The sequence below is a fragment of the Mus musculus genome, chromosome 6 (assembly GCF_000001635.26).
Source record: "Mus musculus strain C57BL/6J chromosome 6, GRCm38.p6 C57BL/6J".
Taxonomy (NCBI): Eukaryota; Metazoa; Chordata; class Mammalia; order Rodentia; family Muridae; genus Mus; species Mus musculus.
In genome coordinates, this window is record NC_000072.6 from 134,132,417 (window position 1) to 134,159,452 (window position 27,036).

Here is a 27,036-nt window from a genome sequence, read left to right on the forward strand (position 1 = left end):
TCTCTCTCTCTCTCTCTCTCTCTCTTAAAGGATAATGTATAGATGTGGTTTGTTAGTAAAAGCATGCTTATCAAACACATATTTAGTGAGAGCCAACACCATTTTGCAGCCAGAATAGAATTTTAAGATGTTGTTTGCTTCCATTTTCCTGCTGCTTTGATAAAACATCCTGGCAAAAAGCAACTTAACAAAGGATTATTTTGGTTTACAGTTCGGTGGGACAGTCCATCATGGCGGGGAGAGAGTGGTAGCAGGAGATTCAGACAGCTGCTTCCGTCACAGCCACTGTGCATAAACAGAGCATCCTTGTGCTTAGCATACTATCTGCTCTTTGCATAACCCAAGATTCCAACCAAGGGGATGGTGCCACCCATAGTGGGCTAGCCTTCCCACCTCAGCTATCCTCATCACAGGCATGCTTGCAGGCTCATCTCCCAGTTCTTTCTAGATCTCACTGAGTTGGCATTTGAGATTAACCATCACATTGAATATCCCTGCTTGTTTAGTAAGTCACAGTAGAGCTCTTCGGAGGAGGGAGTCCTTCTGGGCAATCCGTTAAGGTTGGTTACAGGACAAGCGTTAGCTTTCCCTCAAGCTTTCTGAGATCTGGCAGCCTGATCTTTCTCTGCTGGTTTCACATCTTCTCTGGGTTGCAGTGCTCACTTTCGTGGGACGACGCCAACATGCAGCAGATGAGAGGCACCTACGGTGTCATTCTTACCATAACCCCAGGAAGCAGTCACTGTTCAGTCTCATGACACTCCTCGGGATTTTCCACGCAGGCTTCAGAAATCAAATTGGAGATAGAATCTTGGCATTTACAATGTTGTTGAGGCAGTGTCTAGAAAGAATTCCTCAATCAAGGATATCTAACTTATTTGTAATTACCCTCTAACCATCTTTCCATGAGAACACCAGCGTTATTTCTTCCTCCCTTGATTCACAACACGTGTCGCCTGTATTTCCAGAAGGTATTTGATTAACAGTAGGCTCCAACCCAACCTCTCATCCTTTTTTAGGTCCTAGTGTAAGAATAAGTATGTGAATGGACCAGAGTGGCCCCCATAATTTACAGAAGCCCCCTATTGAATAATTCAGAAGAGGGAGATGCTCGTGGTATTAATAGTTCTGAGCTTTTGACCTTTCTAGAATGGGCCTGGAAAGGAGCGGAGGGAAAGACGTCGTTTTCCTGTACAGCATGAATGAGTGAGGTGCTTCTACATGGAAGTTTCAAGTTCACAGGTTAAAAATAAGCCCAATCAAATTGGTACCCTTCATTAGCCCTTCATGCTGTAGGCAGCATTGGACGGGGGAGATGTAAATAATTTCAAATTCAGTAAGTTGTTCTTATGGGAACATACATTTTAAGAGGTTTATATAATGGTTAGGGAAATGTGCCTTTCATCCCTTGCCCTCAGCCGTTTCCAGCTTTCCTCTCCCTTTCTGAAGCTTATCGTCCCTTCTTCCCTCCTCGGGGATATTACAGTTGACCTCAGAAATTACAACACTTCCCCTTTGTCCAGCAGCTCAGTGTAGTGGGTTGTGTCTGCACATTTGAGAGCAGTGTCTCCTCCCCGCCCAGCAGCTAACAATCACACACTCACCTCAGAGTGTGTTTAATCATGGCATTGACTTCCATCCATAGCTTATTCTTTATAATACTTCAATGCATTAATATTGCTGTCTATACAATTTAATTTAATTAGAGTCATGTTTATAAACCTTTTGGGGGAAATCCCGAGTGTTCCCTGTATTAAAATATAGCTCCTTTGGATTTCATTTGGCTGACAGTTTTCTTTAGAGGTGAAGCAGCCAACAGTTACTATGCTAGACACCTTTTCTTTTGATAGAGTCAAGCCAGAGGAGTGGCAGTAGTGTGGATAAAGAAACCGCTCGATTTGGAATGTTGGGTGTGAGTCTCCTATAGGCCCTCCTGTCTAGGTGTCTCTATCTGAGATAACTGGGTCTTGTTTTTCTAGTGCCTGGTAGTTGCTGATGGGCCAATATGAATGTTAAGTGGGTGACTGTAGTAAGTCACGGTGGAAATCTTAGAGACAAAGCACATTAAGGGTAACGTGTGGAGCTCCCAGATTCATGTTCTGTCCTCAGAAAAGAAAGAGCCCACTTGCGGGGTAGCAGTCTCCTGGGCTTTCTGCTAGATGCCAAGGCCAGGGGTCCAGTAGGTAATCATTGCTGTCCACAGGTTGATCAAGGCCTGAGAAACACATCTAGCATTTCTCCCATGTGGTCAATGTAACAACTCCTCTGTTGTGGATGGGTGTCTTCACAGACCCTTTCACAAAGGGCTTTCTGACCCTCTCACCTCATAGATTCCCAGTCTGGAGCATCATCTGGAATGAGAGTTCAGGTGCTGCAGTCACTCTAGCCTGCTGCAGCCACAGTGTAATAAAGGTACGCCACAGCGATAACATAGAGTCAGGACTATGCGCACTGTGAAGGTGACTCCCAGCCAGACTCTGGTTGCTGAGCTGATGGTAGGTCTCCCACAATGCAAAGTAGAAACATCTGGGGTAGGAGACTGAAGTAACGTGACCCCCTCTCTTACAGATAAGCTAAAGGTTCCTTCCAGCCCTTGCTTTGAGAAAGAAGTCATTATATTGTGAAACACCACCTCTCTCTTTTTTTCTCTCGCCCTTGTGACATTCCTTTTGAAGACCCCTTGCCTGCCCCAGGTTTCTTCATCAATAGTTTCACTTCTGTAAAAACGATAAGAAGATAAAGCTATTTCTGGAAATAGAGTTAACTGTTGATATCTAGATACGTGGTAAGACTCGGGCCTTGTCTGAGGGGTGTAGAGTGTGTATTAGATGACATCATGATGCCATGCTTGAAATGCTTTTAGCTTTTCTGGGACTGGGACCCCTCACTAGATGAAAGACGTGATTTTCATATATGCAGTTATTACTTGTGATAGCTTATGCTCTTACTCCACATGCCTCCAAAGAAAACACCCGAAAGAGTAGCTTATCTGTATGTTAGAGTCGCTTAAGATATTTGATGCTAAGGCGGGGTGTTTGTTTATGTTGATGCTTTGTTAAATGTTTTATGTCATGATCATTGTGGTTGATTTAGAGATCCAGTCTAGGTATCTGGTCTTGCCCTGGATTGAGAACTTTACCATCACAGTTGTACAATGTATGTTTGAACAGGTAGATATTCTAGCTGTCTCTTTGCTGCTAGTGGATGCCTTAGGGAAAGTATGGTGATGTATATATATGTGTGTGTGTGTGTGTGTATTTAAAATTGAAATTTCCCACCTCAACTTTCCAGGCTCTGAGCAGAAGAAACACTTGAGTTTGGTTACAGGGCCAAGGGGACTCCTCTCCTTCCCCCCACCCCTCTCTTTTTGAGACATAGTCTCACATAGTCCAGGCTGGCCTTTCCTCACTATTTTGTCCAGGCTAGCTCTTCTGAACTTCTTGTGTCTTACCTTTCACGTTCTGGGATCACAAGTGTGCCCAGCTGGCGAAGGCTGTCTCGCATCACCTTAACCTTCTTTTACTGCTGACCTCTGTCTTCACATTTCAGTTTCACGGCCTTTCCTCCCAGCTTACGTTGGCACATGGTCTTTCTCAGCTTCATTTGTCCATTGGAAGGCAGTGGCAAGCCAAGCTGGGCTTTGGTGATAGGTTGGAGCTGCAAGTTGTACATCTGCTCTTGCTGATCTCAGCAGTTGTTTTCACGTGGCTGTTACGACTGCCCTCCTGCTCATGTCACGTTTGCTTCAATTGAGCTAGCAAATACTGCTGGTTTGAAGTTGAGTCGGTGGGTCTGTTGTAGCCTTGTTCATCTCCTTGCCGATTGATAAGTACCTTTACTTATGATCAAATAGTTGTAACAGACCCCTGGAATACATCAAAGAGAAAGAAAATAATTGCTTTCAATAGGGAGGAAGAAGGACCAAGGGGATGCTTGTTCATGTAGATTAAGCAGGAAGGACATTTAGAAAGTGGACGTTTGAGGTTGTGGTTTTGTTATAGTGAGATAGTGATAGAATGCATATTTAAACCACCTGGGACTATTGCTCTGTCACTGTCACCTGTGCTTGCTAAGCATGTATGAGACGCTGGGGTCAGTTCCTAGCACTGAATAACCAGACACGGTCACACCTATCTGTAATCTTAGCACTCAGAAGGTAGAAGCAGAAGGATCAGGAGTTCAAGGTCATCCTTGGCCACATAGTGAGTGGGAGCCCAACCTGGGCTACAGGAGACCATTTCTCAGAAAAGAAGACAGAAAATAAATCTAGATCTTAATCTTTGGACTTAGAAATCATCACTTTCCCACTCTCGCTGGATTATAGAGGAGGTATAGAGTCCTCCTCTGATTAGAAGCTGGGGACCTTGCCAGAGAAGAGAAAGCATGGTTTAAATGCATTGACCACATTCATTAAGTGACTTGGAAACATAATTTTGGGGAGTTTCTTTGGAGCACTACTCTTTGGATGTCTTGTTTTCATTTCCTCATCTTAGGCCTCCTCACTCAGGGAACAACCCACTAATTCGGACACCTGTTGATCCTGAATACAAACATCTTTCCAGTGTTCTTTGTGTACTCGGTTTGTTTGAAAATCAAAACAGAAAGAACTTAAAAGTGGTATTACTTGAGGATATGGCTACTCCAATGCCAGTGGGCTGCCAGTATTCCAGGATAACTATGTTTGTGACTCAACATGTTTGTAGATGTCAGGGCCATGTTGTGGGATCAGAAGGTTAGACACACCCGGAAGTGGGGAATCTCTGGACAGGCTGATGTCCCTGACACCTGCCCCTCCTGCCTTTTGCTAAGCCTTTCACACCTCCACTGCAACATTTCATGCCTTTTCTCCCTCCCCTTTTTCCTAACAGCAGGAACGAATTTCATACACGCCCCCAGAGAGTCCAGTGGCAAGCCACCGTTCCTCGACTCCGCTTCATGTTCACACAGTGCCTCGAGCGCTCAGGATGGAGGAAGACTCGATCCACCTGCCAACACACCTGCGTGAGTATTTACCTTCGAGGAGATGGAAGTTGGGAAGGGGAAGGTCAGACAGAGTCCTGGCCCCTGAGGATCCCAGGGAGAGGCTCTGGGTCTGAGTTGGTGTTCATGGGATTTGGCCAGCTGACCTGGGGTCTTTGGCTCTCACCCCTATAATGAATGGCTTTGAAAGGTTTAAGAGTCTTACCCCTTATTTCTCAATATTTTCATTTGTACTCTAGCTGATAAGAACAAGGCAGGGAGAAACTCTAGAAACACCTCATATATAACAGAGTTAATGTAATTTAGGAGGACAGATGAGTTGTATTTTCCTTGAAGTTTTTAATCTCTAAGTTCATACCTAGTCTGGCTTCATATTTTCTTTGTATCTAGTTGTGGGTTCCGACTCATTGCTTTAAGAGTTATTTTGTTTGTGCGTGTGGAGGGGGAGGGTCGTGTTTGGGGGTGTGCGTGCCAAGGTGCATGTATGGAGATTGGAGGGTACTGTTTGGAGGTTGGCTCTCTCCTTCCACCATGGGCTCTGAGGAGGCTTGAACTCAGGCTTAGGCCTGTCAGTCAAGCACACTTACCTGCCAGTGTTAGTCTCCAAAGAGCTGAGTCCTTTTGTCAGCTCCTCCTCGAGTGGTACCCGTCACAGGGATAAAATGTGACTGGAGCATCCAGAGAAAAGTAATCCCCTGATCACTGGGATCCAAGAAAATGCCAGGTCCTCTGGCAGGAATATTGTTTGGAGGGCACATGTCCAGGTTCTAGGATGGCACTGGGGTCGCCTTAGGCCTTTCAAAAAAACGATTCCAAGTGACTCTAAGATGTCGAATCGTTATGCTCGCTGTCCCTTGGCATGACGGTGGTCCTCAGATTGTCCTGCTTTCTTTGTGTAGCCCTCCTCAGGAGATGCTTGCTGAAAGTGGGGAAACAATGGGACAGGGGATGTAGGCTCAGGAAATAAGGTGATTTGTGTCGGGCTGGGGGTGGGTCTCCAGCAGTGCTGCGGGCCATCCCTCTGCTTACACTTAGGATGAGTCTTCTGGGTCGTTGAGAGCACTGGAGCCATCCCTTCCTCCGCCAGTGCTTGCAGAGTGACGCCACACGTGACCCAGGCACGCCTGCTTCGCTTCCCCAGCAGGGAGAAAAGGGTGCAGGCAGCTTCATTGTAGCCTTCCACCCTCTGAAGCAGTCTTGAAGAGAAGGTTGTACTGTTGTCCTTGGAAAGTGGAACTCTTGCAGTTCCAGTAGGGCACACAGACCTGGAAACGACACCGCAGGCAGTAGCAATTTTGCCGCCAGACGTTGTCCTGCGACCAGAATATTTACTTTAGGAATGTTCACCTTGGGGTAGAACATACTCACACCGTGCAGATAAAACCCCTGTACTAAATCTCCTCACTTACTCCAGTTGCCAATGCACCAGGTACCAAGATTCAGAAAGCAGAGCTCTCTGCTTCTGCAGAACATAAAAATTACAGTTTCCCCAGATAGGGGGAAGTTTCCTTCATACTAATTTGATTCCTATGTTTTGCAATACTCCTCAAGGGTCCCCAAGTCCTGATAAGCCTCTGGGTACCTTTTAACATCCAGGAGCCCTTGGCTGGAGAAATTTTGTAGACAAACAAGCTAGCAAGTCAGCAAGCAGACTTAACTGGCAATTGGATCTTCATTCCGAGCTGTGAGTTGGTAGTTTATTAGGTCTTTGTTTCATGTTTCATGTTTGTGTTTGGAAAAGAGAATAGTTAACAGTCCTTCTGATTTTAAAGATGACAAGTCTCATCTCCACCATCATTATCCCAATCTGGAACTGAGCTTTAGTTTCTCCTTGAGAAGGCAACCACCTCTGTACTACTTCTCAGATGTATTCGCCTCTATACTATGGAGAGAGAGAGACAGTCATCCTATATATCATATACGTGTGTGTGTGTGTGTGTGTGTGTGTGTGTGTGTGTGTATACACATATATGTGTGTGTGATTATATATATGTATATTTTTCATACATATATATATGTGTGTGTGTGTGTGTGTGTGTGTGAAGGGACACATACACACACACACACACACACACGAAGTGGATTTATTGGAATGATTTATAGGCTGCAGTCCAACTAATCCAGTAATGGCTAGCTGTGAATGCAAAGTCCAAGAGTCTAGAAGTTGCTCAGCCCCACAGGCTGGATGTCTCCGCTGATCTGAGCATGCTGGGATCTCAGTGCTCCGGGGAAGGAATGGTTGTGCTGGCAAGAAGAGGGCAAGCAGGCAGAGAGCAAAAGCTTCCTTCTTCTATGTCTTTTTATAGACTTCCAGCAGGAGGTAGGATCCATATTAAAGGTGTGTTTTCCCACCTCAAGATTTAGATTAAAGATCTGTGCCTTCCAGCTTTAAAACCATATCGAAGGTTTATCTTCCTACCACAAAGATCGGGGCTAGAAGTGGATTTACCCACTTCAAACCAAGCAGAAAATCTCACAGGTGTGCCTTCCATTTCTGGATTGTAGTTTTTTCCAGATATAGCCAAGTTGACTATCCCAAGTAGTCCTCACACCAGCATATCACTAACTACAGTAGGCTATCGTAATAGCTAGTAGTATGGTGGCCCATGCCGTAAATCCCAGTACTGAGAGGCGAAAGCCGGTGAATCTCTGTTACTTCAAGGTTTACCTAGTCTAGAAAGTGAGTTTCCAGAGCATACAGAGACCCTGGCTCAAGAAAACTAACAAAATTAGTAATATTTAATTATTATTGTGGCACCGTGTGAAACCTTAACATATAAATTTTTATTTCAGACTCACATTAATATAGGTAAAGAAAATTTTCTCTTTATTTCCACATTATAGAATAAAGGCTAACTCCATGTTATACATACAGGGTTGGAGAATTTTATTTTATTTTTGGGCAGTGCTAAGAGTCAAATGCATAACCTTTCATATACTAAGCAAGCACTGTACCACTTAGCCCAAGGCTTCAAGAATTTAAGTAATTTTACAATATTGGTCACAGAACTAGTAAGATGACAGGGTCAAGATTCAAACTCCGTCTCATCTAACCTCACAACTTAGATTCTTAATCTTTATGCTATGTGCAGCTGTGTGTTTAATCTGCTTATTTTACATGGATGCTAAGCCAGTTGTCTGATGTGGCTCCAGAACTGGTTTGTGGCTTGAACCTATTTTCTGAACTATTGTTCTGTTGCTGAAGAACTCGTGTCACCCCTTGGACAGATGGATGGATGGATGGATGGATGGATGGATGGATGGATGGATGGATGAATGGATAGATAGATGGATGGTCACCAAGATAACTACCCACTGTGGAGCTGTAGCACATTACTGGTGACCTGTGGATAATCAGCAAATTACGGATTCGTGTCAGGGCAGTGATTTTTGCCTGCGTGTCTCAGCTTAAGTGATAACTCTCCGTGGTAGTCTGCAGGAGCGCTGTTGTGACATGGTCTCTTTCAACATCTGGAATGAATCCTCTAGACACAGAGGTTCCCAGGTTCTTGCTGTGTGCCCTCTGCTGGGGCTTTCCTGGCAGGCTAGCCCAGCTTCCCTCCTCCCTCTTAGTCTAGGACTGCCTACTCCTTATTCTGAGGAATTCAGTGGTCACCAACTCTGAGGTTGGGCCATACACATCCCAGCTGAGTTTCCAAGCTTAAAAGAATAAAATGAATACTCGGGCAAGGGAATTGGGTTGCTGCTGTTTTAATCCAGGATTCCAGACAATTCCCAGTAGAATGCGCATGGAAAGTCCGGGGAAGAGTCTGGGAGGCAGGACAGCAGCAGGACATTTATGGCATTACAAGGATGAGCACATTCTCAGAGGCTCGTTTTAAAAGAAGAGCCAGCCTGGCTCCCGCTCACTGCTCTCCAGCTGTAGCTTCTCGATCTTACCTTTCTTTTCTTCTGACATCCTTAAATGAAGATAAGATTTGGAAATCGGGGGAGGGCAGGAGTCTCATAGCCAAGATTCTCACGCAGTCTTACCACTGTGTTAGACAAACACAAGTCTACTAAAGACCCCCACCTGGCAAATTAGCACAGAGGCTTTGCAGACGTGATAAAGGGGAAGTGATAAATGAAACAAGTGCTAAGTAACGATCATGAGGTGCAAAAAGGACATGCAGGATAATACAGGCCTAGGTGCCCAGAGCTGCAGATGATGCTGTTCAGCAGTCCTACTGACCTCCCTGTTCATGGGAGGACAGATACGTTATGGAAAGGATAGGAAGGGCATGTTTCTCCTCCTCTTCTCCTTCTCCCCTCTTCTGCAAAGCATTCTGAATCATTTATAAGCCTAAGGGTAGAAGGGCTGAGGTATAGTCACAGCAGTCCATGAAGAACAAAGGCTCCCTTCTTTATACTGAGCATCAGTCTCTGTGTCCCTGTGAGAACACCTCAGCACCCCAGGGGTTCAGGGTTGGGCTCACTGGTGATCCCCACCATTGCATGGAAAGAGGAAGTCTTTTCCCTGTGCTCTTGGGGACTGGGGGACAGTATGGGACTTACAAATGAGGCCTCACAGCATGCTACCACTGCTGTCCTGTTAGATTTGCATCCCCGTGACCAGATGTCTGAGCAAACAGACTTAAAAGGAAGAGCTTTATTTTGGTCCATGGTTCTGTACTCTGAATCTGTGGCCACTGACTCCTTCCTTCTGGGTGTGTGGCAAGGCAGGACATAGCAATAGCACAATAGCTGCCAGGAAGCAGAGACAGGGAAAGTGAAGGACCAGGGTTCCACAGCCCCTCAAGGACATATATCCAGCCATTTAGCTGCTTTTTATAGGCCCCACCTTCTAAGGGTTCCACCATATTCTAATAACACCATAGGCTCTGGTGTCCAGCTCTTCTTCATATGGGTCTCTAGAGATCTAGAGATCTAAACCATAACAGATTCGTAATGTGTTCATAGGGGCTCTCCTGGCCTTTTAAGTACCAGGCCCCAAACACTATTGGTAAGGTTGGACTGTAGAGTAGCAAGATACATGTGTTTCAGGTGTATACAGCAGAATTTCAGTAGTTCTGTGCCTTGTTTTAAACCTCTATTAAGCACGACTATCCCCTGTTTAGTTGATTTAATCACATTCAATCAGCGGTCGACGTTAATGACATTTACCTGAAGGCTTTGCATCTTACTCTCTCTGTTTGGCCTTACTCAGTCCCTAAGATTTGATACTAAAAAAATCGGAACCCGGGACTCATGTATCATATCTAACAGGGCTTTGGATTATGATGTTGTGGGTTAATAAATAGCCATAATAACTGCCCTGAGTTTTCCAGAGTCGGGACACCAGAAATGGTCCCCTGGCTCTCCTTTCTTTCCTTGTGAATCTTTCAGAATTCTTACGTTACTACTCCTGCGTGTGTGTGTTTAATAATTTAGTTCCTGTGAGAGCCTCGCTGCTCACCCCACTCTGCTGCTGTGTCTCCTCAGCAGAGTGACTGGGGTTCATCCAGTTGCAAGGCAAGCTGAACTCCATCAGAATCTGCACACACAGACAGATGTGGCGGGCGCCTCTGTTTTAATTGGCCGGAACCATAATTCTCTATACTTTGAAGTCATGCTTGTCCTCAAAAGCAGAGACAACCATGAGAGCTAAATATAATCTAGTTAATATTTTATCGTGTCGTGAGAAACAAGACACATCCGTACACGTTATCTAATCACGTGACAGTTCTTGAAGCAGGTGTTCAAGATCCAGCCTCAGGTCAATGGGCTTGTCCAGGCTCACACAGGAGGGAAAGGGTCTAACAGGATTTCTGCCCCACAAGCTAGCTTTTAGCCTCTTTAGGAGGAGGCATATAGGCAATGTCTCTGGGACTGGAAGATTAGTCCAAAGAATGTGGATAGACTATGGGAAATAAAGGGTTCAATGGCAGACATGGTTCTAAAGACGCCCCTTGGACATGGATAGGCACGAGCCTCCATCACGCTAGCATGTCCCTTTCAGAAGGCTGAGGGGGAGTCTCGGGTAGTGTTAGAGCCAAGGGTAAGGACTGTCTCTTTCTGGTTTTCCCCCACTGCTCTGCTGTCCCTTTGCTTTATTTGTGTGTGTGTGTGTGTGTCTGTGTGACCTGAGATTGAAATTCAGTTTATTTCTGCAACCCATGGCAAGACTGGCTTTAGAGGCCTTTGAGGACCAGCTCTGAAGACTGAATGGGCTTTAGTCTCAGGACAGTGTCTTCCAAGTAGAGGGTTCAGCTTCTCTAAGACTAACTTTCTAGAAATGTCTGCTGACTCTTGAGAGGTGAGAGATTCCTGTAAACGACAGAGTTCACATGCATAACGCTGGCATGATGCCAATAGTGGGGAGGAGGGTAACTCAGTGCAGGTCTGCTGTGGTCTTCTGTGCTTAGCAGGAGGCTTCCCCACTCTCATACTACATTTGTCTCCTTAGGGAAAGGACCTGGAGCTAACTCGTCCACAGTCCACATAGTATTGAGATTGGTGTTCTTGACTTGTGGTGCAAGCAGGGTTTCATTGCTGATAGTTTCCCATGATTGACAGGCTCCCTCAGTCTGGAACTTTCCCTGGCCCTCCCCTCTCATCTTCTCAGGTCTGTCAAATCTTCCTAGGCCCTTGGCCATCAGTAGTGTTCCAGAGGTGACCTCTCCTTACAGCTGCTTGTGACATGTGGTGACATCACCACCAGAGTTGAGGCTAATTCCCAGCCAGTGTCTTAAAGCAGTACTGACTTCTGGCAAAGTTGGTCAAGCTGCTGACGTTTTTTAGTCCTTTATTGCCCCTTAAACCTTCCTTTGGGGACCTTCATGTTTTATAACCAAATGCTCACTGTTCTCAGTTTTCCTTACAGCACATGGGATAATATAAGGGTCCAGTTTAGCTGCTTCAGATAACTCCAAAGTGGAGGGGGGTGGCTGTCTACAATGGAACAGCCAGCCAGGATGCTTCGGAAGGGAAATTTCCTTTTTGGGTGTGCTGTCTGAAAGAATTTCCGATGCAGGCAGACGTTAATTCCTAGCTCCATGCTTCCTGATAAGGAAGCAACTTCAATAAATGCAGCTATTTATAGATGTCTCTCTTCTCTCTCTTTAAACATATAACCAGAGGTTTATTGACCTTTTCTTTCGCTGCACATTTCTTGCAGTGAGCTGTGTGCACATTTAAGGCAGTTCCTCCAGCAAGAGCTCTGGTGTTTGCTCTGACTCTCGGTGGGATCCAGAGGGCAAACACAGCCACCTCTTGCATGTCAAGGGCTCTCACTTTTTTTTTTTTTTTTTTTTTTTTTTTTTGCCTTCTGAACTAGACGGAGGCTGCTGGCAGTTGCTGGTCCCCACGTGCATAGATACACACATGGCTTAGGTTTCTGTGCTGCTGGGATTATCTGATGTGAACAGATCCAGGGGAGAACTATGTTTTGGTTCATGGTTTCCGAGAGTTCAGTCCGTGGTCACTAGCCCCCTTTTCCGGGCCCCTGATGAAGCAGATCATTAAGGCAGTAAAGGCCTGCGGTGGAGGAATTTCCTCATGGGGTAAGGAGGAAGCAGAGGAAGTCAGGGCAAGATGTGTTCCCAAGGCCGTGTTCCCGATGGCCTGCCTCTTTCCTCTAGACAGAGCTTCCTGTTTCTCTCCATCTTCCAGTAATGCCATCATATTAAGGACCCATCGATGGATTAATCCAGCCCTAATGATGCAGTTGTGTCTAGAAATGTCCCCCAGATATACTCAGAGGTGTGCCTCAGGAGTCTCTCGGGTATTTGTTCCTGTCTGTTTTCAAATACATTTTAATTTATTCCTTGAGAACTGCACACAATGTGTTTTGGTCAAATACATCCCTAGTTCCTCCCCTCCAACCCCTACCGGGATGACTTTATCACATCTCCCTCCTAACTCCAGGTCCTTTAGACATGCCTTGAGACAGTCAACATTAACAATTAACCGTCATAATACGTGAACCCAGAGGTGTCTGATTTACTCTAGACTCTGCATAGGTTTGTGACAAACAGAACCATTGAAACATATGAGACATTGAAAATCAGTCAGTTTTGGGAAAGAGACATGGTCAACAGAAAATGACCTTATGTCTACCTTGTTTCTGTTATCTCCCTTTTTTTTTAAGTCCTGAGAAGTTCTGTGGCCTTCTCTTGACAGGCTAAGGTTTGCAGATTGAAGAGCCTTACCCTTCTACATATAAGCAGGCTCATGTATATGCCGACTGTACCCCCCCGGGCAGGGATGATGGCGATCCTGGATGATGTTAGCATGTTGTACACTTCCCTAACCTCTCCCCTTCCTCTTCATTCTCAGAAAGCATTAGTGAGATGCCTTTACCCAAGTCTGATACAGTTCCCATTCCTACATAGCATACATTTCCCCCCTTTCTTCTGTCCTTTTGCTGCACCTCTTCTGTAACTCACTCTTGAAGATTCAGGCAGGAATGAATGGCCCCGACAGCTGCATCCTTCCACAACTCAATCGCAGAGGGAACCTCCAGGTGCTAACTGGTTTCACTGCTGTCCTAGGTAAATTTGGATTCTCAGCTGCTTGTGCCGAGTATGAGTATTTTAGGGGTTCTTTTACTAATCTCATCTGAGGCAAGGGTAATGAAAGATTTGGGGGGACTTACGCAGTTCCTGACTCTGACCACATGCCCAGTGTGGATTCCCAGGTGCTATCAGCCACCTAGACTCACGTTCCCGCTTCCAGCTTGGATGGGTAGAATAAGTCCCATTCTTTTGAAATTGGTCATCCTTAGTGCTTCCTACCGACTGTGGATGCTAATAGCTGTTAGATGGCACTCTGAGATTCCAGTAATAGAGCTACAGACTGCAGATACTGATAATGGGTAAAGAGCTGTGGAAGTACGCTAGGTGTAGAGAGGGTTCCTGGAAGGAAAACCCGTGCAGGGAGTTCTCGGTCTTACCAGAAGTAAATTCCCAACCTTTGAGGCTGGAATGCTAACCCATGCTGTATTGAGGAGGGTGACGGTCTGTAAGGGAAAAGGAAATAATCCTGTCTTTTTGTTTTTGTTTTTGTTTTTTTTTTAGTGCTTATGGAACTTGCACTTTAAAAAAGCATATAAAATACTACTTTGTTTTATTTGTTTGTTTGTTTAAGAGTTTCCTGTTGCCCAAGCTGACCTTCAATTCAGCATGTAGCTGTGTATGACACTGGATTTAGGATGTACCTAAATTTCTCCCTGTACCTACCAAGTGCTGAGATTAGAGGCATGTGGCATCAACATCAAGACTAGATCTTAAGTACCATTTATGTATGCATGTATGTATGTATGTATGTATGGTCTGTGAACTGCCAGCATTTAGAAGCAATGTTCCATCCCAGGAGCCATTGCAAGGTCACCTGTTTCTAAGTCCTTAACACTAGTTCAGAGGCTCTATGGCAGTGTCGTGTGCAGTAAGTACTGATAGCCATTACTGTATAGAGAGCACTTGCTATGTGCCAGGAACCACTGCAACGTAAGTCTGAATAATCACAAACACATTTGGGGCTCAGATGTGGCACATCGTGTCCCCGAGGACACAGAGAAGTCAGAGGAAATCATGACCTGACTCCACATCTTGTTCCAAGACTCGGCTTTTCCTCACTTCATACTCCACCTCGAAAGTGTTAGGAACTAATTAGTTATTTCATTCTAGCTGTTGGTAAGGAGAAAAAAAAAATCAAAGCTTCCAGTTGTTTTCTCTTTTTTTTTGGAAGAAAAAAAGAAATCAAGCAAAATTGAAATTAAAAAATAAACAACTGACGAGAAGACCCAGAGGGATAAAATCAGAGATACAAATTCAACAGTCCTTTGAACTTAGAACACGATAAAATTTCAGATCCAGGCTTGTGGGTATACTGTTATCTGTCGCATGTTTTCAAGTGTAAATTGTAGAATGTTAGGAACAAAAATTTAATGAAGCCAATGGAGGTTCCCATTGTACCGAGTTTCCCATCTTTTCTGAAGAAGCACACTGCTCACGGTTAATACTGAGCACCTACCTATAAGGATGGTGATGTGCTTGGATTCTGGTTGGTACACTGAGTTCACAGAGGACACCACCACACTTCCTCGTAGCCCATGCTAGGCTGGTGTGTTTCAGAACGTGGTCTGGTGTGCTGGGGCCTCAGTTTCTCCCTTGTGTCCATCATGCTGGCACGTTTGTACAACTGCCAGGGCAGCCGCTCTCCCGGTCAGGTCTCTGAGCTTCTGGCCCCGTGTGGCTGTGATGTGGGTCATCCCTGCCACAGATAATTCGCTCTCCTGGGGAACAGTTTATCTGTAAAATGAAGGAGCTCCAGCCCACGGTTCCCGAGTCCTTCCAGACTCTCACAGATTATACTATTCTGATTCCAGAGAAGCTGTGTGCTTCTCAACTACCAAGCACTATCTACAGACACACGGATGGTGCTCATTCGTCTGATTGCCGGTCCTCAGCCGCCAATTTTGGTGCAGATGGTAGTGTTTCGATGATGCAGGGGATTATCCTCCGCTTGTGCTGTGTGACTGCTTTGCGAGGATGCCCTACAAGGAAGTATGGAAATCTAGGGTCTGGCTCTGTTGGACTTTTCTCTGGGGTGCCTGTGTGTTTGACACGAGGGAATGCTTTTATGAGGTGGAAGTGAATGCCCGCTCAGGTGCCGTGCAGGGCTTCTGCCACCAGCTCTGCTGTGCTTCCTAATGCTAGTCCCAGGGCCCGGCAGCTTAGCCTTAGGCCCGCTCCTCCGTTCTCACAGTCCCCTTTATGACCTGAGAATTGCCTGTGAGCTGGCCCTTTGCCCAGAGCATCGCACACAGGTGTAGCTTCCTGTAACTGCTTGATCCTGGCTGTGTGATCTGTGGGAATCCCCTCATGACTCAGGGCATGTTTACTTATGTTGTCGTCTGCGAAAGTTGCAGCGTGAATCCCCCCCACCCCCCACCCCCCCCAGCTGCCCACCGGGGCTCTGCAGGGCCAGTGATCAGCACAGAGGGCCCACAGGATCCTGCTTCAGCCAGCCTCATAGCACATGCACAATTAATACTGCATTAATTAATTATGGGGAAAAAAGGCCGAGCTGGCAGAGGCTTGAAGGCTTTCAGCTTCTAAAGTGAAGGCTTTGAAGCGAAGCTTTAAAATACATTTCCATCGGCCTCAGCAGCAGAGGAGCTGTGACACTTAGGCTGTCCCCTGGGCATAGAGACTCACACCCAAGAAACTCTTTCTAAACAGAGAATCCCAACCAGTTGCTTGAATCATCCATGAGTTGCCATGGGCTGTCCAAAGGGGATATAAGATTTGGAAGAAAGGGATTGCCCAGAGCACGGTGATTTGTGAACAAAACTTATAAAGGGTTTTGTTCTGTCCTTTTGTTGTTGCTAATGAGTCACCAACTTTAGATACGCTAGGAAGAAAAGTACAGGGACCTGGTGCCAACTGGCACTCTTGATATGGGGGGGGGGACGACGACGACAATGAGATGACTCTGTATTCTGCCCCCTGACCACCCCCACCCCCCCCAGCTTTGGGGGGGGTACTTTCTTACTAGATCTGGACAGAGTGTGGAGAAAACAGTGCCTTTTCTCCATCATTTGGAAATGCTTCTCTCAGGCTGGCAGTGAAGCCACCACACAGAATCCCTGACCGTATGTTCGCTCCCATTTGTAACTCCCATTTAAACATTCCATGTGAGACTCTCCCTGACCTTAAGCCCTGGATGTGGTGTACATAGTCGTTTACCCAAGTATTTGGAGTTTCACTTGAAGGTATTTTTAAGATCACAAAAGTAGAAATTCTCTGAGATGGTTTCCTTGCCTGAGACTGTGGGGTTATAAATGTTCTTTTCAAACTATGCTTGGAGCTGGGGACATTATCTGCTGTAATGATCAGTAGATCAGTTGGTAGAGAACTTGCTTAGTGTGCATGAAGTCCTGAGTTCAATCCCAAGCAGGAGATGAGCCAGGCATGTTGACACAGACCCCCTCCTTCCAGCACACAAGGAGATTACAGTCAAACTACTTGAATGTTCTGATCATATGCTGACTGAAACTTGAGACTAACAAAAAATGGCACACATTTGTCCTTTGCCAACTGGATATTTGAAACTGAAAAAAGTTTTCTTTTGATTCATGGGCAGAGAAAATTTTTCTTCAGATAAACTTGTGCGTGCATGTGTGTGTGTCTGTGTGTGTGTCTGTGTGTATACATGTGTGTGTGCATGCATGCACACATATGAACACAGATGTGTCTTTGGGATTATAGCAGCTATTAATCCAGATGTCTACATCACAAAACTCCTGTGATGGTTTCTACCACCCACACATTATGAGGAAAGAACATGGCGGATACAATGGAGTATTGTAGCGCTGACATTGTACCTACAGCTGTGCCACTCTCTGCCTATTGGCATCTTTGTTTGCTGAATGGAAGATTCAGATTCCCAAGTGCCTGTTGCTGCACCCAGGACAGAGAGGGCTTCTAGTTGCCTCTGAACCGGGCCAGTGTTCTGCGAAAGCAGGGAATGTGGTCCCCCAGTTGAAATGACTATGAGCGCCTTGAGTGTGAATTATCTGCTGTAATGAACTTCTCTGCGCCTGCCTTTCCACCTCTGAAAAGCATTCCTTTTGCATCAGGCATGTTCCCACCTAGCTCCGTTAAAACATTTTTTTTTTAGATTTATTTATTTTATGTGTGTCAGTAAGTTACTCGTAATTATGTATATATGTGTATTACATACATGCCTCTAGAGCTAGGAACTAAACTGGCACACACAGGGTGCTTTGGGGTATCTATAAGAACAGTGGGTGCTTTGGCTGCTAAGCAATTCTTCTGAGCCCCTAGCCCCACTTTTTAAAAGTAGTCAGGAATGTAGGTAGGTAGTGCCTTGGATAGAGATGGTGACTAACCCACGTCCTTTCTTCATGCAAATTAGTTTATTAAATTTCTCAATTCCCTTGTATCGGAGGGATCTGTAGCTGACGTGGAAGGCCAAGGATCAAGTTGGAAATAACGTCTGTAATTTTGCTCAGGAGATAGACGAGTGAAGCAGGACAAAATCCAGGTCCCTTGCTTGATGAAGACAAAGTATTTTAAACCTGGAGCCCCGAGGCTGAGAAGAGCACCCAGTCCTACTGCTTAGCATGCTCGGGTGCTATCTCTAGATGATGCCAGCGATGATCTTGACCAGACAAGCTGAGCATCTGAAGGCCAGCATCATGCTGAGGATCCACGCCCTTTGTGTCCTTGGGCAGAAACAGTGAGTTTGCAGGTACAGATCCTCACACACAGAAGGGGCGCGTGAATTCACGTTTCAGTGAGGGGGTCAGGAAGATCTTGACCTTACCGGGGTAACTTACACGCATGTAAGACATTTTGTCGCTGAGTCCTCTTGACAGCCCTGTGAACTGAATTTCCTTCTCCTCACCATTAAGATGAAAAGTCCAGTTTAAGGAGGTTAAAAAGGCAAGCTCAGCCAGCGCCACTCACAGAGCTGGTAGCCAGTCCAGTGGCCTCTCAGACTCTGTCTTCCTTCCTTCCCAGTATAAACCAAAGCCCTATTATCTAGATGAAAAGAATGAAAAACAGTGTCACATTCCCTCTGAGACTCAACTGCGGTTAAGACTTCATAAATTTCAGAAAAATAGGATAACTCACCAAAGTAAACATTTAAAAAACCACCTCACAGCAAATGGCTACCGCAACCCCAAACCTCAAGGTTCATATATTGAGATTTCAGTGAGCTTCATGATTCTCATCCGTCTCTTAAATACGGCTCTGTTTCCTGGTAAATAATATCTCTTCAGAGCCCTGGCACATAAATAGTGTAATAAGATCAGCTCTGAGCAGGCTGCCGTTCTAGTGCCCTCTAATTGCAGGGTGAAAATCCAGGGCCGCCTTAGCTCCTCATCTGTCTCCGTCTCTCACTGGCCACTGCCTGACACCCAGTCTGAGGTTCAACACCGTCTCTTCTTTTTGTGCTTTAGATAGATCCGTCCTTTGCACAGATTTTTTTTTTTAAATAAAGTGATTTGAAATGGAAAATTAAAAACTTAAATGCAAGTTTGGCAGCTTCTCTCTTCAGAAGCTTCATAAAATTCTCTATAGCACAGCTGCTCTGGATTCTCACCACTTAGCTGTTCTCACGATGTCTGAGAGATTAATTCTTACAGGGATGTGGTTGGAGATACTCCCCACGTCCCGTCCCCACCCCCCCATCTCCCGCCTCCCATGTTTCGCCGAGAATCTTCACTGGGAAAAGTTATGTGGAAAATCCCATCACCCGAGGTAAAGGTTCTTGAGTGATAGACACCTTTGGGAGTCTGTTACTTACCATGTTGTTTATGTGTGCTCTACTCATTTGAAATCCTGTCCTCTCTGGCAAAAATCTGAAATCTTATGTGCGATCCTGATAAGTGTGTGCCGACACTGTCTTGGGATGCCTCTGTGTGTCTGTGTCTGTGTGTGTGTGTGTGTGTGTGTGTGTGTGTGTGTGTGGTCTATCTGTTGTCTCTGTGGATCTGGATGCAGATACTTCAATCCTTCCTGGCAGATTTAAGCTCTCCACGTCCCACAGGCTGCAGTAGAGGACAAGGGCGGCATCAGAGAATGGAGAGCTTTGGTGGGGTCCCCACCCACTGGCCCAGAGACCAACTGTTTATCCCTGGGTCCCGGCAGCAGCTGAAAGCCAGGGGTGTTTTTGGGATTCGGCTGCCAAAGTTTCTTGAATCAGCCTTGTTCAAAGGCATATGCTGGGCTCACTTCTGAGGGAAATTTCCTTTTTGGGGAAGTTGAAGCAAAGGAATTTCCTGTGTGGGCAGACAGAGCTTCCTGACGTGAAGGCTTCTTGGAAGGGAAACAGTTTCATAATGAAATGACAAATTAAAGATATACCAGCCGGGTTCACTTCAAAACAGCTATTGAGAGTGCAGGCAAAGCCCTATTATACCCCCTCACAGAACAGAAATAAATCCCATCCTGACAGGTTTCTATATGCTGGGTTATATCTGTCCCCCCACACCTTCCTTCACAGTCTCCCACATGCTCCCTCTCCCACCCCCACCACTAGCTACCACCATCTCTGTCTTTAACAGGCTTCGAGCAGTCTCGGGGAGGCCTGGGGCATCCTTCCTGCCTCTTGTCACCTTTCCTTACCAGCTTCGCCCATCCTAGGAGTGCTTGGAGCCTCCTTGTAGGTGATGGTAAAGCCCGAGGCTGCCCAGACTTAGGAGTGATCTCTTTCCTTCTTTTGACATGATTGAAAACAATGATTGAAGATGGCTTCAGCTGGTTCCTTTAGCTGCCCCTTAAAATCTTGTAGGCAGTCCATGTAACTGCTATTCTTATCTCAGAGCTGGTCTGAAGCCGGCTTTGTTCAAGAAAATAGAGCTCTCTCTGCACTGGGCAGATGACGGTCTTGTGCTGAGCGTGTAGTTTTTTGCACTTCAGTCAGCCAGTGTAGCGGAGTTTTGGTTTTGTCTTGTACACTGATATGAAGATTCCCTTTGTTGCTGTTTTTATTTTTAAGACAGGGTCTTGCTTCATAGCCCTGGTACTGATCCAGAACCCACCTTGTAGACTAGGCCTTGGGCGTGATGTAATCCTCCTGTTGTCACCTCCTGAGTACGCATCTCTTTCTCTATCTCTCTCTCTCTTTTTCTGTGTGTGTCTGTGTCTCTGTCTGTCTGTCTCTGTGTCTCCTTTTCTTCTCCCTCCTTTCCCCCTCTTTTGTTAGGGTTGGGTTAAGGATAGAACTCAGGGCCTTGTGCATCCTGGGCAATTTACTCTCCCACTAAATTACACCCCAGCACCCTACATTTCTTTTCTTTTTCCTTCCCTCCCTTCCTTTCCTTCTTTCCTTCTTTCTTTGCCTTTAGAAAAAAACAAATTAAGAGAGAAAAAGATAACAGCATCTTTTGGGCAGTGTGTAAGAACAGCCATTATTCGTTAGGCCTAGGTCAGTAGGATCAAAAACTTACAGACCTTGGAAACCAACGATTTTAAACTGTCATTTCTAGCACTATACAGCCAGCAATGCAGCCAAGTCTCTTAACCTCTTGGCCTCAGTTTCCTTGTCCTTACAGTGAACACAGCAACAGCTTTTCTTCATTCCTGTATAGAAATTAGGTTGCGATCTCAAACATACTCTGTAAACACTCAGAGCTCCATCATGGTTTTTCATTAATCCACCAATGGACTCTTTTGGGGTTGAGGCCCAGTACTGGGCTAAGATAGTAAAATTATATTTACAGATCAGTTTGGTAAATATTTATTAGAGATTTTTCTTCCTATACAACTAGGCTTGGTGGAGAAAACTATAACAAGTTAGACATTTAGAATGGCAATGAAGCAGAGAATGAAGAGTGTTGAACCTGGAGACCAAAGGCTGGAGTCCAATCCTGACTGTTACTCAATTTTATTTATCCATGTGAGCTTCAGTTGCTCATCTATAATACTGGAAGAAGCTGGACTCTGAATGTACCTGTCTCTTTGCAATCCTCACATTATAATCAGTTTTAAAGGGTCCTGCCTTTTAAACTAAGATTGTGTGTATTGCCTGCAGAAACTGAATAACGTGTGTGTGTGTGTGTGTGTGTGTGTGTGTGTGTGTGTTCGCGAGCGCACTCATGTATGCACTTGTGGGCACTCCCTGCAGAAACTGAATAACATGTCCAATTTCCCTCGAGCTGTACATAGTTCAAGGCAACTTCCTAATATGGGTGTGAGATGTCCAATGTAGGTGCTGGGAACTGAACTCAGATCCTCTGTAAGATCAGAATGGGCTCTTAGACCCTGTCCATCTCTTTAGCCACAGGCCCCGGCTTTTGTGGTTGTTTATAAATTCTACTCTAAGGAGTCAGGAAGACATGTGTCCTATATAACAACAGCATCTCAGATGGAGAAACTTGCCTCAAGGATGGAAACAGATTTTGTTAGTGTGTGTGAGGTAAGCAGGGAAATATGGTGCTTCCCAGAAATACCAGCTGTAGTGAGTTATCACTGGGGGCTTCTGGTGATGCTGACGTGGAAATAATGGGGACTGTGGCTGAACTCGGGAGTTTCCTCAAGAGGACTTACTTTGAAGCACCAGGTTTTTTCTCACAGGACACCCAGGACTTTTCCAAATGGTTGTTCATTTAAACCTGCCCTTCATGGCTACTCTTGTTCAAAGGAAATTGAAAGACGGCATGCAGTCTCGATGGTCTCTATGTTGTGATACTAGGGCTGCTAAACTGTCCTGCCCGTCATCTCCCGAGGTTTACAGGGTGTAAGGTCAACTGCAGCTGTAACAGGTTGCTCCCTCGGTTTTACTCTCCACAAGCCTGATGGGTAGGCGGCTCTGTCATCGCTTTACAGACACAGATACGGGGAGTTAGCTGTGTGGGTAATGTGCTTGCCACACAAGCTTCAGTATTTGACTTCTATCTCCAGAACACACATGAAAAAGCCAGGGTTGTTGGTGTACGCCTGTTATCGCAGTGCAGGGGAGGTAGAGACAGGCAGGGTCCTGGGGACTCACTGACCATCCATCCTTACGTAATCAGCAAACCCCAGGCCAAGGAGAGCTGCACATGGCAAAACAAGGTGGATGGCTCCCAAGGAACGATGCTCGAGGGAGACCTTTGGCCTCCAGTGAATGCGTGTGAACCCACATGAGCACGTCTTTAGTGCTGAGCTTACGGTGATGCACTGTACTTGGAACTGTAGCCCTGTATGAAGCAAGAAACTAATGATGGTAGAGACCAAGGTTAAGATGTGTATCTCTTCAGTTAAGACTTAATCCACTGAGGACACCTTATCTGTATCGGCACGGTTGGACCATAATTCTCATTTTTACGAGTACCAAATGAACAGGTGAGGGGAACTCCGTGTAAGAAAGCAAAAACTTCGAGCATGGTTCATCAAAACCAGTGTGTACTGAGCACCTCTTGTATGCAGGAGCATGGCAGTTACAGGAAATATAGCTTTATTTTTCTGTGAAGCATCATACTTACTAATTAGATAGCAGCATTTCAACATCATCATTGTACATTGGTTGCTTTTGAGACAAGGTCTCATTGTATATGCTGACTCCCATCTCAACAGTGATTCTCCTGCCTCAGCCTGTCAGGGGCCGCTACCCCTGGCTCTGGACATTTGTTTTCCATCTTGCGATTGATTTTATTCATTGTTCTTTGTATAAATAAGCTTTATGTCTATGCCAGCATGCTTCTAATATTTTATAACTTGCCACTTACACAGTTTGAATTAATTGTTCATCTTCTCATTGCTAATTCTCCCTTGGCGGGGGATATATATATATTTTCCAAACTATTTTTCAATCAAAACCAATTTTTCTTTCTAAGCCACTTATAAGAGTGACATCTAGGAGCAAATCTCAGGGGAAAACTTCACTTCAATGGCATCTAACAGTTAAGGCTTCACAGCCCTGTTCCTGTTTGGCCTGTGTCGCAGCATTGTGAGTTCATGGTAAGAGGAGAAACACTGCCATTTCTCCTGTTCAGAAATTCAATCTCTCAGTTTAATTTTTCATAGGCCTTTCTAGTAGCCAATGGGGTCTTATTAAAAAAAAATTCCTTTCCCTCATTACTGTATATTCCCCATTTGGTCTTAAGAGTGGGTTTGGTGGGGGCACTGAAATTCTGTAGCCCAGTCTGCATGCTGATTTGCTGCTTTCCTTCCCTGGTGAGGACCTGGGTGGGGGGAGGGGTAGAAGAGATGGATTGATTGTTTATTCTGTTTGGGGATGAGAAGAGGGGGCAGGGCCCTGCGGGGTTCGAGTGCGCACGTGCTTTCCTGGATCCCCGCTATCAATTGCTTGGTTAGCTTTTCTTAGCTGGTAGTCTGAGGCAAGGGAGGAGACCTCAAGAGGGAACAAGGCGACTATTGGCCAGGAAGTGGAATTCTGTAAGCTTTGAAGGAAGGGAAGAGGAATAAAGGGGGGCAGTTGCCAGTCAGTCAGTCTGAGTTATGTCTGGAAGTCCCTGCTCTTCAAACACTAGTGCTAAGGACAAGTCACCTGTGAGTAAACAGTCTCTCACTGGGACCTTGTGGCGAGTCCCCAGGCAGACCACCAAGCTATAGAAACTGAGAGTCAACTGTGTCTTCTGGTGTGTCTAACAGTTCCTTTGTACCCTTCCAATGCCAGGTGGCCCAGATGAGGGAAGTGGCCTGGGTTTCATTCTGAGAGCTCAACACAGCAAGTTTTGCCTTCTTTATTCATTCGCCTCCAGCACTGGATACTAGAGTTGCCTGTACCCATCTCTTATAAAGGAAGCCAGAGAATATGATGGCTTTATGTGGTGCAGATCCATCCGAAGCCTGGGCATTCAGAACCTGACCCAGTCGGCTCCAGCCTTCCCTCCATGACTCAGAAGGCCCAGCAGAGGACCTTTGCTAGTTACCACCAGCCCAGTGACAGACATCTTCCAGACAATAGCCCTGCCTCCTTCCCCTCCTTTCTTTGTCTTTAATAACCATGAAGCTTAAAGAAAAAGTCTTCCCACCAGGCATCAGGTCCTACATAACATGTAGCCTCATTTGATGCTTAAGGAAAGATCTGCCTTGTGGTAGGTCTTACTATGCTGCCTGTCCTGGCCTTGAACTCTCTGTGTAACCCACATTGGCTTCCAAGCCTGTGTTTGCAATTCCTCTAGTTTGCATTTCCCCAAAGAAAACCCACCCAACTTCTGCCAGTCAAGAATAAGTAAGGTCTGTGTTACACCTTCATAGATGAGCCAGGGCGCTTGCCTAAGATCCGGGGTGGTCCTGACATGCTTTGGTTGCCAGCAGCATGACAACTGTACATATACAGATGTCATATACAGATCAACTAGGTGGCATTGCCTAATATAGGATTTCCAGTTTCTGAAAACATAGTGACTCTGTAGAGATTACCGTAAGTAATGCTTTAACATTTCACAGCTCACAGTCATGGGCGGGATGCCGTGCAAGCAGTGCATTGGAGATAATCAGTAAGTAGTAAGCTACGCTACCCACGGGTCCCCGTCATTTGCTTTTGGCTCTTTATCCAATAATGCCATAACTGAGTCTATAACTCACACCTGGGGAGCAGTTGTTCTATGTGAACTTTGTTGCTTTGAAATCTTGAGACACTGTTCAGTACCTCCCTCTCTGTTTCTGAGTACTCAGATTCTTAATGACATTTAAAAGCCAAACTCTATAAACATTTTGAAGCAAAATCCCGGCAGAAATGAACTTTAAACTGGTGAGGGTAGGGGGAGAGAGAGAGAGAGAGAGAGAGAGAGAGAGAGAGAGAGAGAGAGAGAGAGAGAGAGAGAGAGATCCTTGTGGGAGTCAGAAAGAGGCTCTTGTGTGTCTGGACTGGTGGCAGGTTTGTATGTTACCAGAGTGATCTCCATGGTAACAGATCAACATGGCTGCAGTGACAGCTTTATGCTCAGAGCTTCAGGTTCCCATGAGAAGGGGGATTCTCCCAGCAAGCAGAGAGGAAGAAATCCAGAGAGGTCGATGAACACGCCCCTGCTTGGTCAAACTCTCGCCATGGAGCGTCGTTCCATATAACCAGCATGTCTGGTTCAGCTACTCTGCCTCTCTGAGTAGACCAAAGGTCTGCAGAGAGTATATGGAGTTGCCCTCTGAATATTCTCTCCAATTTTAGCTCAACTCATGCAAGGTTTAAACAGCCTTGAATGCAGGCAGCTCTGACACTGATGGGAGAAAACTACCCAAAAGGTCCTTATGCTTACAGATTCTAAAATTTCCAACAATAGTCAATTGATCAATTATATTGAAAGCCTTTGGTGTGCTACATTAGTAAAAAGGCAGCTGACATAAAACAGAAAGTCTCTCTTCCATCAAAGATGATGAGGAAGAGGAGGAGGAAGAGGACAGTGATGATTGTGTGTGTGGCAACTACAGCATCTAAAAAGTAGAAAGTGGGCTCTGCTTCTGTTATAAATCATCCCTGAGTGCAATAACCCAAATATGGAAGCCGGAAAATCAACAGAGGAGTTAATTTTCCTGGAGCCTTGGTTACAAAAGGTAATTCATTTGCAGGAAGAATCGCCAAACACTAGTTTATCTTAAACCACAGAAGAACATTTGGGACTTCAAAAGAACAATTATGTAATTTGGCAATTTAAAGAACCTCTTTCCTGGGGAATCTTGTGACTCAACAGCCCAAGGTGTCAGAGTGGTGAAGGCATTCTGGTGGTCAGACCTGAGCCTCAACTGGGTGTCTGATGTGTGTATTTAAAGAGACCAGTTTGGGGTTTTTGTTTTTTTCTGGTTTTTGTTATGTTTGTAATGACAATTTCTTTACTAAGAAGTTTAACCCTAGAATTGTGAGAGAATTAAAACCACAGTGACTTGGGGAAAGTAACTTAATTGCATATTTCCTTTAAAAGGTAGCTGGATTGTGGAGTGTCTGAAGCAAACCCTCAAGTCCTTCCAGCTACTTAGCCTTTAGCTACCAGGTCACACAGTTACAGGGACAGCTGAGAAGGGCAGTTCTCCATTTAAGTTTCTCATGTCATTCTTAGGTCTATCTTTAACAATCAAAGTCTAAACTTTTTTTTTAATCATTCTAATTATAAGAATTGGCTTTGAAAGACAAGTTCAGGATTTTAAGTATGAAAAACTTAGACTGTATTTCATTATTTCCCTCGTCATAATTTTAAGTTGACTTTGTTGACATAAAAGAATTCTTAATTCAATAAAATCTAAATATAACCACGTGCGCGTGCACGCTCTCTCTTTCTCTCTCCCCATCTCTCTCCCCTTTTTAGTGAAGTGTTTCCAAATCCCGACTGTTTGAGACTTGACTTGCAAATGTTAAAGGTGAAATCTAAATGACCAAGATGGAGAGAAATATTTTTAGGGCCCTTCCCTACTAACAGTTTTCATCCCCGAACATCAATATTGCCCAGTTCAGATGTAAATATACATTGTTTTATCATCACAAGCTAGTTTAGGTTCTTTATTCTGCATGTAAGGAAAAGATTGTTTTTTTGGTAGTTCAAGGCTCATGGAAACGAAGTTCTACACATTGTTTAAGTCCAGCTAAGCCAGGGTGTGAAGCACTTTTCTTAGGCTCTAACCACTGTTGACATCGCACTTATATTGT

General features: G+C 45.2%; 1 protein-coding gene across 5 annotated transcripts in view; it reads left to right on the top strand.

The window, feature by feature from the left end:
- The window catches only part of Etv6 (ets variant 6), a 234,459-nt gene that overhangs the window by 96,717 nt on the left and 110,706 nt on the right, over positions 1-27,036 (top strand). For all 5 annotated transcript variants that reach the window (NM_001303102.1, NM_007961.4, XM_011241206.3 and 2 more), the window contains one exon: positions 4,869-5,001. In NM_001303102.1, the coding sequence (NP_001290031.1) occupies positions 4,965-5,001 (37 nt within the window). In that variant the 5' untranslated portion in view covers positions 4,869-4,964. The remainder of the gene's footprint in view (positions 1-4,868; positions 5,002-27,036) is intronic.